This window comes from Pan troglodytes, chromosome 7 (genome assembly GCF_028858775.2).
Source record: "Pan troglodytes isolate AG18354 chromosome 7, NHGRI_mPanTro3-v2.0_pri, whole genome shotgun sequence".
In the NCBI taxonomy this organism is placed as follows: domain Eukaryota; kingdom Metazoa; phylum Chordata; class Mammalia; order Primates; family Hominidae; genus Pan; species Pan troglodytes.
This window is the reverse complement of record NC_072405.2, coordinates 77,456,596-77,469,756: the sequence shown is the minus strand read 5'-3', so window position 1 is coordinate 77,469,756 and position 13,161 is coordinate 77,456,596. Positions and strand designations below refer to the sequence as shown.

The 13,161-nt window shown below is 37.5% G+C and overlaps 1 protein-coding gene across 4 annotated transcripts in view; it reads right to left on the bottom strand.

Moving 5' to 3' along the window:
* Nucleotides 1-735: 735 nt before the first annotated feature.
* C8H8orf34 (chromosome 8 C8orf34 homolog) overlaps nt 736-13,161 on the bottom strand; it is a 481,071-nt gene continuing 468,645 nt past the window's right edge. For all 4 annotated transcript variants that reach the window (XM_024344934.3, XM_009455317.5, XM_009455316.5 and 1 more), the window contains 2 exon segments: nt 3,821-3,880; nt 736-1,520 (listed from right to left, as the gene is read on the bottom strand). In XM_024344934.3, coding sequence (XP_024200702.2) covers nt 1,513-1,520; nt 3,821-3,880 — 68 coding nt within the window. In that variant the 3' untranslated portion in view covers nt 736-1,512.

Here is a 13,161-nt window from a genome sequence, read left to right as displayed (position 1 = left end):
GTTCAGTTCACACTGGACCTACTTCTCTATTGCAATAATTTATGACTAATGAAAATTTGTCTTTACCACTTCCCTTGGTGTCTGGTTTTCTTTATCTTTGACAGCACCTTCAGCAATACACATTCTGATATCCTGGGGGATCTGATTTTTGAGGCTGATGAGGCACTTAGTAGGGTGACTATTTCCAGGAAAAGCTCAGTGAGCAAGAGGAGGATGAAAACCAACCAGGCAATGGTTGGAGGAAAGTGCGACTCAGATGAAAACATTAGGAGTGACATATTTTAAAGAAAGAATATTTCTAATAGAAAAAGCATTTGGATCCTCAGTTAAACAATTTCGAAGAAATATTCCTCATGGCAAGGAGTTTTAAATAGAAGAACGTTCTGGTCCCCTAAACTTACTCTCTTGCCTTCTCTCCTTTCTGATTAAAAAATTTACTGTTTCTAAACCTTCCTTTTTTCTACCTATAAAACATAAAAATTTTATTAAAATGAGTCACATGAGTTTCTACACACAAGAAAATGTTAATGTAAGAAAAATTGTTATATTATTTGATTTAGGGAATTGACTTAATTTATACAATCTGAATTATTTTTATTCTTTATCCATGTTCTGGCCTTTAACAACATTTGTTTCCTTGATATAGTTCCTTGTTATATAGTTTTGTAATTTAACTTTATGTCTTAAAGGTCCAGAAAGCAAACTTAGATTAAGACAAATAAAATAAAACAGACAGTAGAGATATCAATAGATTTACTTAGATCCATTCACTTAACATCAATGCATAACACATTCCAAAAGCGAGCATATATTAAATTTAAAATGGATCATCTTAATTGGGTTCAATAATTGGATAAATGGTCAAACGATTTTCATTTTCTATGTTTTGGGCCATGCATTTCATTCCTTATTGATTTGCTTTACTTAATTAACATATCAATTATTCATTTTAATAGGAATAGAGAAAATAATCATGAGAAAGAGCAGTGGTAGAGAATATACTTCTCACTGCTGCACACAACATGTATGGCAGGTGATGATACCAAACAGCTAATTTCTGCAGAGACCTAAATGGTACATCTTGGCACATGTGGATAAGTATAATGTTTAGTAATCTAAAAAATGAGAAAATATTATAAAAATAGAAGAAGTAGAAAACCCTAGACAAGTTAAAATACAGAAAAATTTTAAGCAAAGTTATTTGAATCAGGCAATATTTAATATATCAAATATTAATCTTAATAACTATTTATAAAGTAATCTAAACCCAGGACACTAACCATGTCAAAAGGCAGCCGGCCTCCTGACCACCCCACAATCCTTTGCCAGGATTAGTGTTCTCTGATTACATACTTGGGCACCCCCTGGCTACGATAGTACTTGTTTATTATTGAGATTATAAAAATAACCATTCTCTAAATGATTACACATAGTAAATAAAATTAGAACTATACATAAGGATTTGAATAACTGCATTTCTTTAAGGACCACTTGCAACTTCTTCTGTCTGTTTCACAAACCTGCAGAGGAGAAATGAAACAGAAGAAAATGTGCTTAATAACATGTTTACATTATAGCATATTAAAAAGAAAAATTGTGATTTTAATGCTTTCCTCTATTCCAATGAACTTTTGAAAGGATATTGACATTAGAATACTACCTCTATTAATCATATTTGCAGCCAATATATCAATTTCTGATATCTGTATAAAATTCTAATCACATTAGATGGTGATATGGTTAGGCTTTGTGTCCTCACCCGAATCTCATGTTGAATTACAATCCCCATAATCTCAAGGGACATACCAGGTGGAGGTAATTGAATCATGGGTATGATTTCCCCCATGCTGTTCTCAGGATAGTGAGGTCTCACAAGATCTGATGGTTTTATAAGGGGTTCCTCCCCCTTCACTTGGCATTTCTCCTTCCTGCTGCCTTGTGAAGGTGTCTTGCCTCCCTTTTGCCTTCCGCCATGATTGTAAGTTTCCTGAGGCCTCCCCAGCCATGCTGAACTGTGAGGCACTTAAACCTCTTTTCTTTATAAATTACCCAGTCTCAGGTATGTCTTTATAGCAGTGTGAAAATGGACTAATACAGATGGCAAGGGAAAATATTCATGTTTCTAGAATATTTTACATGTTTTTTCTGCTTCGTATCATAGTTATATTTAATATTTTTGATTTGCCAATTAGACCATAAACATTTTGAAGGAAGACCTTCAATCTCCATCCTACTCACAGTACCTGAAGTAATGCTTTGTGTGTGGCATTTGCTTAGGAAATATTTATTTGATGAAAGAGAGGGAGAAAAGTTAGAGAGGAAGAGAAAGAGAGGGAGAGTCTGGTTGTTTTTGCACACACTTTTTATTTATCTGGAATGCTTTACTTACTCCAACTAACCCCAGCTAACTCTTTTATCAACTGCATCTTACATTCCTTTAGGACTTACCCTTAGACATTACTTTCTCTTGACCCTTTGACTACTAGTCAAGATAGAACTCTCCTGATATGCATACTTATCCTCATGCTTCTATAATCACCATCAGCGCATTTTCTGTAAATAGCTGTTCACTGTGTTTCTTCTCCACAATTTAGTAAGTTCCATGATAAGAAAACCTATGATAGGTGCTGTATCACCCATGATAATGATTTGTGCTATTCTCTGACAGTAGTTCCTGATCCATTATAGGTTTTAAAGATGAATCATATGAGTGATTTACTTGGTTAGAGCTCTTGAACGGAACAGCAGTATGCCTGTATGTCATACAAAGCACACTTGATGGGCTGAGGAAGAGAACCACGTGATAGTTGTGTACCTATATCCTTAATATATATCTCATCCTTCATAATGGATTCATAGCTTTCTAATATACAGATTGCTATAATTTTTCTAATCAATCTCTTTTTTGGTTATTAGGTTGTTTCTATTTTTTACATGCTTTCCGTGTTTTCTTGTAAAACATTTTTCATGCTTTATTATAAAATGTATGGCAATGAACATAATATTCTGATAGCTATATCATAGTACATTGAAGAAATTATTTATTCAGATAATGTCCTAATGCAGAATTATTGACTCAAGAGCAATTACAGCAGAGCAAAATTAAATGAGCAGACAAGGGTAACAGTAAACTCCCCATTACTCAAGGTGTTTATGTAGAGTCTGGGTGACCATTTGGTAGGGGTATTGCAGAGAAAAGGCTAGCATTAAATTAGGGAAGGAGTAGCTGGTTCTAAATTCTTTCCAGTTTGATATTCTGTGATTCTATAAGTTGTAAGGACAATCTCAACACCTTTGTTTTTCTCTGGAACATACTTAAGAGATGACAAAGTGATTTATTTTTTATCTTTGTGTATCCAGTTCATAAAGTAGCCTCATATTCATGGACATGAAATTGTTCTGAGATCCTATAACTGCAGGGGATATATAATAGCATCATAGAGTCCATGGCCTGCATGTGGGAGAATATGTTTTTCAGCTCATATCTATCTAGAAGATATTATTTTTCCTGCCAAGGAGAAAGGGTTTAAAATCCCCATCCTCCCACCTTAGCAAGGGAGAGTGCAGACTAAATGAGAACTCCAAAACCTATAGAACATGCACACACACACACACACACACACACAGAGAGAGAAACACACACAGACACACACACACACACTCTTAGGAAATCTTATAATCTTATGCAGGATACTTGGAGAAAAACCTATTCTCATTAGAGGTCATGAGGACTACGTACTTTTTAATACAAATCCTGAGCAGTTTTAGAAGGTACCCGCCATTACCCAACATCGATATTAAGTGCCCTGAGCAAACATACCAGAGTAGACCAGTGTAGGACAAGAAGAGCATGGAACGCAAAGAAGAAGATCAGCGGAACCTGCACAACAAAAGAAACAGAGATAATATGCCAGGCCAGGAAAAATCATCAATTAAATACCATTCCCTAGGGCTTTAACCAATTTCTAGTGAAGATTAATTGAAATTAATATCAAAACTACATTTATAGTATGTACTGTGCTGCAATTCTGTAATTTAACTGCTTAAAAGTGTGTATATCTTCATTCCATTATTCAGTCATTTTCCACTTAAACCTCTGGTAATTTTTCCAATAAAATGTAAGGCAAAATGCCCCTCCAGATAGTGTTCTGGATATGTATGTAGTCTGTGTGAAGATCCCATATGAATTGCGGTCATAATTGTGATGCCCAAGGTGGATTAGGCAGGAAAGCCATGGTCTGCTCTGCAGACTTCTCCCCTAACACAGCTTATTCAGCCCCAGACAGGTACACGCTACTTATTGTGATGCTACAAAATTATAAATTAGTACCATATTATCAAGAAATATGATTTCGTGAGGTAGTATATATATGCGTGTGTCTGTGTATGTGTATATGTGTGTACATATATGTGTGTACCCATATATATGCACACACACTATATTGTCTGGTTCATAGCATTATAGGCTAAATGTGATTCCTCTAAACCCAGCCCTGAGGCAGAAGAATATAAGACTATCTTTGAAGGAAGGGAAAAGTAGTACCTAGTGGGGAAATGGGGCATGGCTATTCTAGTTCAAAAGAGTGACAAAATAAAACAGAGGGTGAAAGCAGATGAAATAAGAAAGATAAGCATTTCCACATGTCTTGAAAAGAATGGAAATAGATTAAGTCCAAATTTTCCACAGCATCTCTTGGAACACTAGCCCTACAAGATGTTAATCTAGATGATTCACAAACAAATGGTTCATTGGTCAAATAATTTTGGACAACATCATACTATATCTGATTTTTGAAGGATCAAAATATACAACAGCACATTTAAGATTCTTAGAAGTCCTACACTAAGGAAAATGATTTAACCTGATATTTAGCAAAGTTATTTTATAGTAGATTTTTATAGAACAATCACTTTTAAAAATCCTGTAAAGCATTCATTGGTTAAGTGCTACTTCAACTCGAATGAAATGGCTTATTGATTTGGTTGTCATTTCATACATTCTGCAGCAAAATGGAAAAAAAGCATGGATTTTATATTAAACTAGAACTGAGTTTAAATCTTATCTTCACCCTTTCCTATATATGTCACTTTGAGTAAGTTAGCATTGCTCAGCATCCTTCACAGAGGATGGTTCTAAGCAAAACACCTTTGGAAGTTGATACTTCCAAAGTAATGGGCATTTAACATTTTTCGGTATTAAAATTTAGATGAATAGGAACTACAAAAAAATATTTGGATTGAAGGTGGAGGTTTTATATGGAAGGTAGATGCTGGATACAGCTGGAGAACTTGGTGAATTGTTGGAAATCTTATACATGGAAGGGTTTGAAATAAAATAATGATGTATTTTTGTTCTAGTGTTCTTTGCCACCCAAAGACATTAAAGGTGCTGGCAAGGGAGTGGTTGAATTCATGCTCTGTATTAGTAGTTCTTAAATTTTAGAGTGTATAAGAATCAGCCACAGGGCTTTTTAAAACACAGGTTGCTGGGCTCCAACATCAGAGTTTCTGATTCAGTAGATCTGGGATGGAGCCCAAAGAAACTGTGCTTCTAGTAATTCCCAAGAGATGTTGATACTGATACTGCTTGTTTGAGAACTTCACTTTGAGCATCACTGTTCAGTGTAGCACAGACCTTAGAGTGAAGGATGAAGCTAGCTGTGGTCTTATATACTTGGAGATAGATGAGTAATCAAGTCTCTGGGTACCAAAACAAGACTGAAGTGCAGGTTTAGTAGAAAATGAGGAATTGTAAGGGAAGGAGGTTTGTGACAGATAGCAGATTACAGTAATGTAAGACTTTAGAGTTGGATGCTATTTCACATTTGATAAGAAAAAAGTATATACAGCCTATGAGAATAACTAGATTTGAGAAGCAAGGAATTATAATGGCAGGATATTGGGTAAGTCACCCAAGTAGCAGTTAAAATTTTCTGATGAAAATAGTTGTGGTAGAGAGGAAAACAGTGAGCCAGATGGAAGCATCTCACAGGAATGAAGAAAAGTGATTGGTAAGACTATAGTGACCAGGACGAGAACAGAACAACAACAAATGTTAGGAGCCTTAAAAAAGGAATTTCAGGTAGAATGTTGATGCTATCTCATGGTGCTTGGCACAGGGCAATGGAGAGAAGCAACAGCTTCCTCTGGAGGAGGCTAACAGGCACCCAGTGTTTTCCAGGAGGAAACCATTTCAAATAAGACCAAAAAAAGCATATAAAGTATTATTTTAATACCACTGAAGAACAATCAATTTGCCAATCAAGTTCCAGTCCCATAGAGCATGGTCAAAGATCTGGAAAATATTCAACAGTACAAGTGCAGGAGAAGACTTTATTTTGATTAGAGTGTGGGGCAAGGGAGGGTGGCCAAGGATAACAGAGAATAAAAAAAAAAAACAGAATTATCTGATTTCAAGTTTCTGAAATAACCTTTGACATAATGCTTTTTTTGCATGGAAATCACTTAGGCATTCAGCCTGGTACTGCTTCCTTTTCTTTTGAAGTAGGACTCCCCCTATACTAGGGATAGCCCATTATTTCCTATACTTGTGCGAATGTAAGAAATGAAGCAGCTTTGATGGGGAAAACAACAAATAAGAGAGTGGCCATCAACTCTGAAAATAAACATAATATTATGGATTAGAACACTATTTCTTCTTGAGGATAATGCCATATGCTATAAGTTTTTTCAGAGAGAAACAGCAAAACAAATCACCTATGGCAATACATGACAAAGCACGTGTTGGGATTAAAGTGAATTCTATGTTGATGCACCATGTTCATTGCAACTCTGATGAACTATGATTACTACAGAAGAACAGCACATTGAACATATGGTATGTCATTAAACACATCCTGTTTTCTATCAGATATCAACAAACCACTTATTACATGCATGTGTCTGTGTTTCTAGAGGTTATGACCTCCCTGAATAAACAGAAGACAAAGATAGAGACTGAGGTGTGGCCACTTCTCAAGTGATCTTTAAAAGTTACGTAACCAATTTGAACTAAATTTATTCATTTATTCATTCATGAAGTTGATTCAATAAATATTTGTTAAGTAAAAAAATTATGAGCGCATAAATATCTATTAAGTATATGTTGAACATTTACAATGAAAAATAGGGATTTTAAGATTAAACTTTTCTTAATAGGCTAATTTTTTATAATTAGGTAGAAGTGATGTATAAACTATAAAGCCTTATATAAGTGGTAGAAACTTTAAAAAAAATTTTAAAGTTTTAAAATGGATAATCCTATGTGTCCTAATATGGAAGAGAAAGTCACATATAATTTATGTCTAAGAACACAAGAAAAAGCTATGTTTTTGGTCTGAAGAATGTTTAATTATACTAAAGATGATATACAGTTTTGAGATACTTAGTCAACATTTCAAAACAAGTCATTTTGAAGTAATTTGGCAGCATGCTTTGAACAGTTGTTGTACTTTTAATAGCTTACCATGGGATTGAAAACATACTTAATGTAATTACTAAATGCTATTTATTTTATTCTGTCAAAATTCTAATTTTTATGTTTATCATATATGGCTCCCTTAATTTTCTGGATGACTTTGCTTGTAGATAATAATTTGGAACACTGTAAATATAACTAAATCAAGTTGAAGTTTCTATTAAAAGCAGATTTTCTACTCTTCAGAAACTGAAGAAACTGCTTCAGTTTCTTTATATGTTGTTTTCCCTTATTTTCTTATTTTATAGTGTTTTCTTTATGTTAAAACTCTTTCAGTGCAGAGTGAGATCATTCCTCTCTTGATGTTATCTTTACACACATCCCTCCCACCCTGAAAGGTTTATTTAGCTTTTAGGGACACAGTGAAATTTCGGAGTGGAGGATCTGGTATTGGGTTAGATTCGAATTTAAATTGCACCTACTAATTCTGTATTCTTGGGAAAAAATATTTAACAAATCTGAGTTTGTAAAATCATATTAATAATACCCATACAATACATTGTCACAGGGATTAAATAAGATACCACTACATGGCACATAACAATCAAAATTTAATAAATGTTACTTCTGTCCCATTTCCTCCTCCTTCAGAAATGCATTTGTTTCTGTATAAGCTTTAAAATGTCAATGGCTCATAATAGGCTTTAAGGAGAAATGGAATGCTATGATTCTAAATATCTCTCCAAAAGAGATTTGGTGGATCTATTTAATGTTAGTGATTGCAGCAGTGGACCATCTGGAGCGGCTGCTGCGAAGACACCAGCTGTAGCAGGGGAGGCGTGGCCAGGGATGTGCACTCCATGGAGCCAGTGGGAGCTGGGAAAAGGTGGAAGCTGCCTGCGTCTGAGTTGGCAGGGTGGGAGCCCCGCCCAAATGGCACAGGTGCAGCTGCTCAGTCACGGCTTTGGACCCAGGCATCCTTGTGCTCTTGGGGGCCCAGGAAGATCACCTGCCCTTGCAGGCTCAGAAGTGACTGCTCCCGCTGCCTGGCCTCTCCCCTACTCCTGATGCCCACTCCGATCTCGGAGCAAAGTTGTGGCTCAGTTCAGGCACTGTCACAACCCAGCTGGGTGTGCATGCACTTGGGGCAGAGCTGACATGTCAGCCCCCTGCTGCCTCAGCCCCCTCCAGACTTTGAGCACCCACAAGCACGGGAGAAGGGTCGAGGGGGTGCTGAGGGCAGCTCAGAGCAGGCCTACAGGCGCCCTATGGCACAAACAACCTGGGCACCGTGGGCACCATGAATGGCAGGTTGATGGTGGCAGGAGGTAGACAGGCTCCAGGGCAGAAAGTGGTGGGTCCCCAGTAAAGCCCTACCTTTAAGCTGTGGATGGACTGAAGCCTGGGGGCTAGGCTGCCAGTTCTGCAGACCAGAGTGAGAACTTATGATGCTTCTCCTAGGCGCACGCATGGACCAGTCAGTACACACTTCCTCCCTTCTGAAGCCCATAAAAACCTGGATTCAGCCAGACTTGGTCAAATGTCGGGACCACCTGTCTGTGGAGAGGAGCTACCCACTGTGGGTCTCCTCTCAGGCAAGAGCTGAGCAGATGTCAGGATGACCTGCCTATAGAGAGGAGCTACCCAGTTGGAGTCTCTGGAGAGCTATCCTGGCACTCCATAAAGCACTTCTTGACCTTACTCATCCTCCAGTTGTATGCGTACCTTATTCTTCCTGGATGGAGGACAAGAACTTGCAACCCCCCAAATAGTGGGACTGAAAGAGCTTTAACACAAACAGGGTTGAAACATGCCCCTCACTCACCACCTTGCGGGCTACGAGAAGGAGAGAAGAGAGAAGGAGAGAAGAGCTGTGGCCCTTCAGGGACCCCAGAAGTAGGAGCTCCCTGAGCCAGGGCTTTGACACCCTCTTTGGGGCTCTGTGGTTCCTGGCATCTCCAAGATTACAGGCACCACCACATTCTTCACTGCCAGCAGCAGAAGCTGCTTGCAGTATGCCTAGTCCAGCCACAGCCTCAAAGGAGACAATGTCCGTGCTGGCACCTGGAGCTGCCTGCCCTGCCGCAGCCAGCATGCCTGGCTGTGTGTAGTAGCCAGACCCTGTGCCCGCTCACTCATGCACCCCTTACTACTCTGTGCCTGGCTTGCCCTTGGCAGGCATGGGATCTGGGAGGGTAGCACGAGCCAAGCACAGCCTGCCAGGCCAAGCAGGCAGGATGAGACCAGCAGGCTCAAGCAAAACTAGGCAAAGATGCCACTGGCCACAGAGGTTTCCAGCTGGTGAAGCAATACCCCAAAGATCCCCAAAGATTGACATTAGGCTAGTGTCACTTTTCTCAATTTATTATTCAATTAGCTCTCCATTAAAATATATGCTAACTCAGTAAGAAAAAATTATTATGTCACACTTTTGGAGCTCTGTGCTTAGAGGTCTTCTTTTTCATCTTCACATGCCATCTTTATTATGCCGACACAAGTAGTTTCTTCAGCCACCATATCTATCCTCAGACTACCTCCTATGAGACCATGCCAGTCAACTTCTATACTAGTTCAAACAATGGAAATACAATATAACATCTGCTGGAGGGAATAGTTTATTCATTGGTTTTCTTCACTTAAGTCTGAAGTGGAGGAAAAAGGAGGTAGGTTGGGATCAATGATGGTATAGCACTGGGTCCCCCATTTAGGAGCATGAAATATTTACATGATGAAAATCCTGAGTAATGGGTTCTTTTTTGTTTTGGAGTCTCACTTGCTAAATTGCTCAAGCTGGACTCCAACTCCTGGGCTCTTGCCTCAGCCTCTCAGTAGCTGGGACCACAGGCATGCACCACCATGGCTGGCTCCAAAACCCTTTCCTCCAGCTTGGGAGAGCACCTAAGAGCATTGCATAAGACAAATATATCACCTATGAACTCATCTAATAGAGAGGTCACTCTTTTTGCCCCAAATTAGGACTATAAAACCTTTCCCCTGTAGTGCTAAATTGTATCAGAGGCATAAATTGAATGTAGAAGCCATGGAATAATTAAGAGACACAGAAAAATGAGCTCTAGTTTTACAGGTGAAAAGAGAAATCATTTCTAGTTAGTAAGTAAAAGGCAGAAAGTATTTAGCAGAGAACCCTAGAGGAGAGCATTTGCCTTTACTATCATGTAGTTAGTATATCCCTTGTAGTTAAAATCTGACAATTGGGCAACTGTAGATGCACTTGAGTGCAAGCCCTTTCTCTGCAATTTACTAGTCTGGGACCACCGGGAAGAAGCAAGACCTTAGCTGAGTCTTCTGACTTCCAGGTTTTTTTCCACTTCATGATAGCCTCCAGAAAAAGGAAATGAGCCTCCCACTGAGAAAGTTAAGTGGCAGATGTGTATGCTCACAAAAAAGGGTGAATCATTAGTAAATTACAGTGAACACTTAAGTGGCTGGCAACAAAACTATATAAAGGAGTAAGAATATTATGTCAATAATTACATCAGTAAAAGTAAATAGAAACCTAATAATAAGCAAAAGACTGAAGTCCTTGTAGGAGAGCAGATAAACTAAGTACAGTTGTCCTATGGGTTCCAAGACCCCTGTGGATATTAAAATCCAAGTCGCTTATAAAAAATGGCACAGTCCCTTATAAAAAATGCTCAAGTCCCTCATAAAAAATGGCGCAGTATTTGCAAATAACCTATGCATATTCTCTCATATATTTTAAATAATCTCTACATTACTTATAATAACTAATACAGTATAAATGTTATGCAAATGTTTTTATTTTTTATTATTTCTTTTTATATATATATATTTTTGATCTACGGTTGGTTGAATCTGCAGATGCAAAACCCAGTAGATACAGCAGGCTGATTGCATTGATGCTCTTTTCATAAATAGAAACCATTTTATATGGTACATACTTAAAAGTAAAAACTTAGAACTAATATTTATCAAGCACATACTATGTTTGGCAAAAATAAAAACCATTAGAAAGTAAATATTTTCTTACTCCATGAAAACAAAATGCAATAATCTGAATATTTAATGGTTCTGCCCAAATTCATTGAACTATATTAGAGTGTAAAAATCCCTATCCAGTAACAGCAGGATAAATTATTTGGATAAAGCATTTCACTGAAAGTGCATAGAATAGCTGGATAAAATATTTTTTAAAAACCTGTGTGAAGGCACCAAACATCTATCAAAGCAGTAAAGTATTAAATGGCCAATATCCCAGATAATGAAGAAATAAAAAGAAATGAGCATAGAATTTGGAGACATGCTTCCTCTAAAGGTATCTACCAATTCCAGAGAGACTCCTGAGAGGCTGAGACCCTAAAGAAGGGTTGTAAAATCCTCCCAGGCTAAAGGGGAAAAAAAAAGTGGAGTTGTAATCTTACTGAGAAATGTGACCCAAATAAATTCTCTAGGTTTTAAGCTTCTAGGCTGAAAAGCCACACTGGAGGAGTAAGGGTAAAATGGAAATATACCAGCCCTCTCAAGGAATAAAGCCCAACTTAAAATCTTTTTTCTTTTTTATTTAATTCAAATAATCTCAGATTGTTAGTTTCCCTGCACCTCTGCTAGAAGCAAGATAAAATACTCTCTAGAAGAAGATAACATCATCCTAGGCCTCAAATTATCTTTGCAACATATCATATATAATGCTCAACACTTAATCAAAAATAAGCAGACACACATGATGACAAGGCCATGTGTTCTAAAGCCAAGAAAAAACAACAAAGAATAGAAACACCCACAGGAATCACATAATGAACTTATCAAACATGGAATTTAAAATAAACATGCTTAATAAGAAAATTAAAGATAATATCTAGAATTTTAGAAAGAAGTAGAAACTACAAATGAACCAAATAAAAATGCCAAAATATAAAAAAACTACAAGTCAATGTATATATTAAACAGCAGATTTGATAGCACTTAAAGAGGGAAACACACTACATTTATTCAGAATTATACTCAGAGTTAAATGGATGAAAATATGTGAGCAGGAAGTAAGGGGAATTATTTTGCATATAGTTAGAATGTCTAGCATACGTGTAATTGAAGGCTTTGGTGATTTTAAAACATAGTCTTCAAATTCTTTTGTTTTCCCAAGTGGTAGAACCATGTCCATTGACCTTGACTGTATTACCTACAACTGCTTGACCAAACAAAGATGGCAGAAGTGGTGCTGTGAGTTTCCAAGCTTAGGACTTAAGGAACAGGACTTTTCCACTTCCTGTCTTTATTCTTATAATCTAGCTACAATCATGTGAAAAAGTCCAAATATTTCATGGAGAGGTGCATGAGGAAATGTCTACAGGAGAGAGATCAAGGTCTTTGGCCTGCAGCCTTGAATAAACTCTCAGCCAACAGTAACCACCAATTCACTAGACATGAGAGTTAACCATCTTGCAAGTGTATCTCCAGCCCCAGGTAAATCACTGCAGCTGACACATCATGGAAAAGGCATGAGCCTCCTTGTTGAGCCCCGCCCAAATTGCAGATATATGTACTAAATGAGTGATTATTGTTTTAGACCACTAAGGTTTGGGGTGATTTGTTAGGCAGCAATAGCTGAATGGAAAAGGAACCAAAACAAGACTCAAAAGGGAACAAGGCACAATCCACAGCTACCAAACATATAAAAACGATAGATTTAGAAGCACTTTGCTCATCCAAGTCTAATACAAAGAACCTAGGATTAAACTGAGCTTAATAACATGTAGGCACACTAT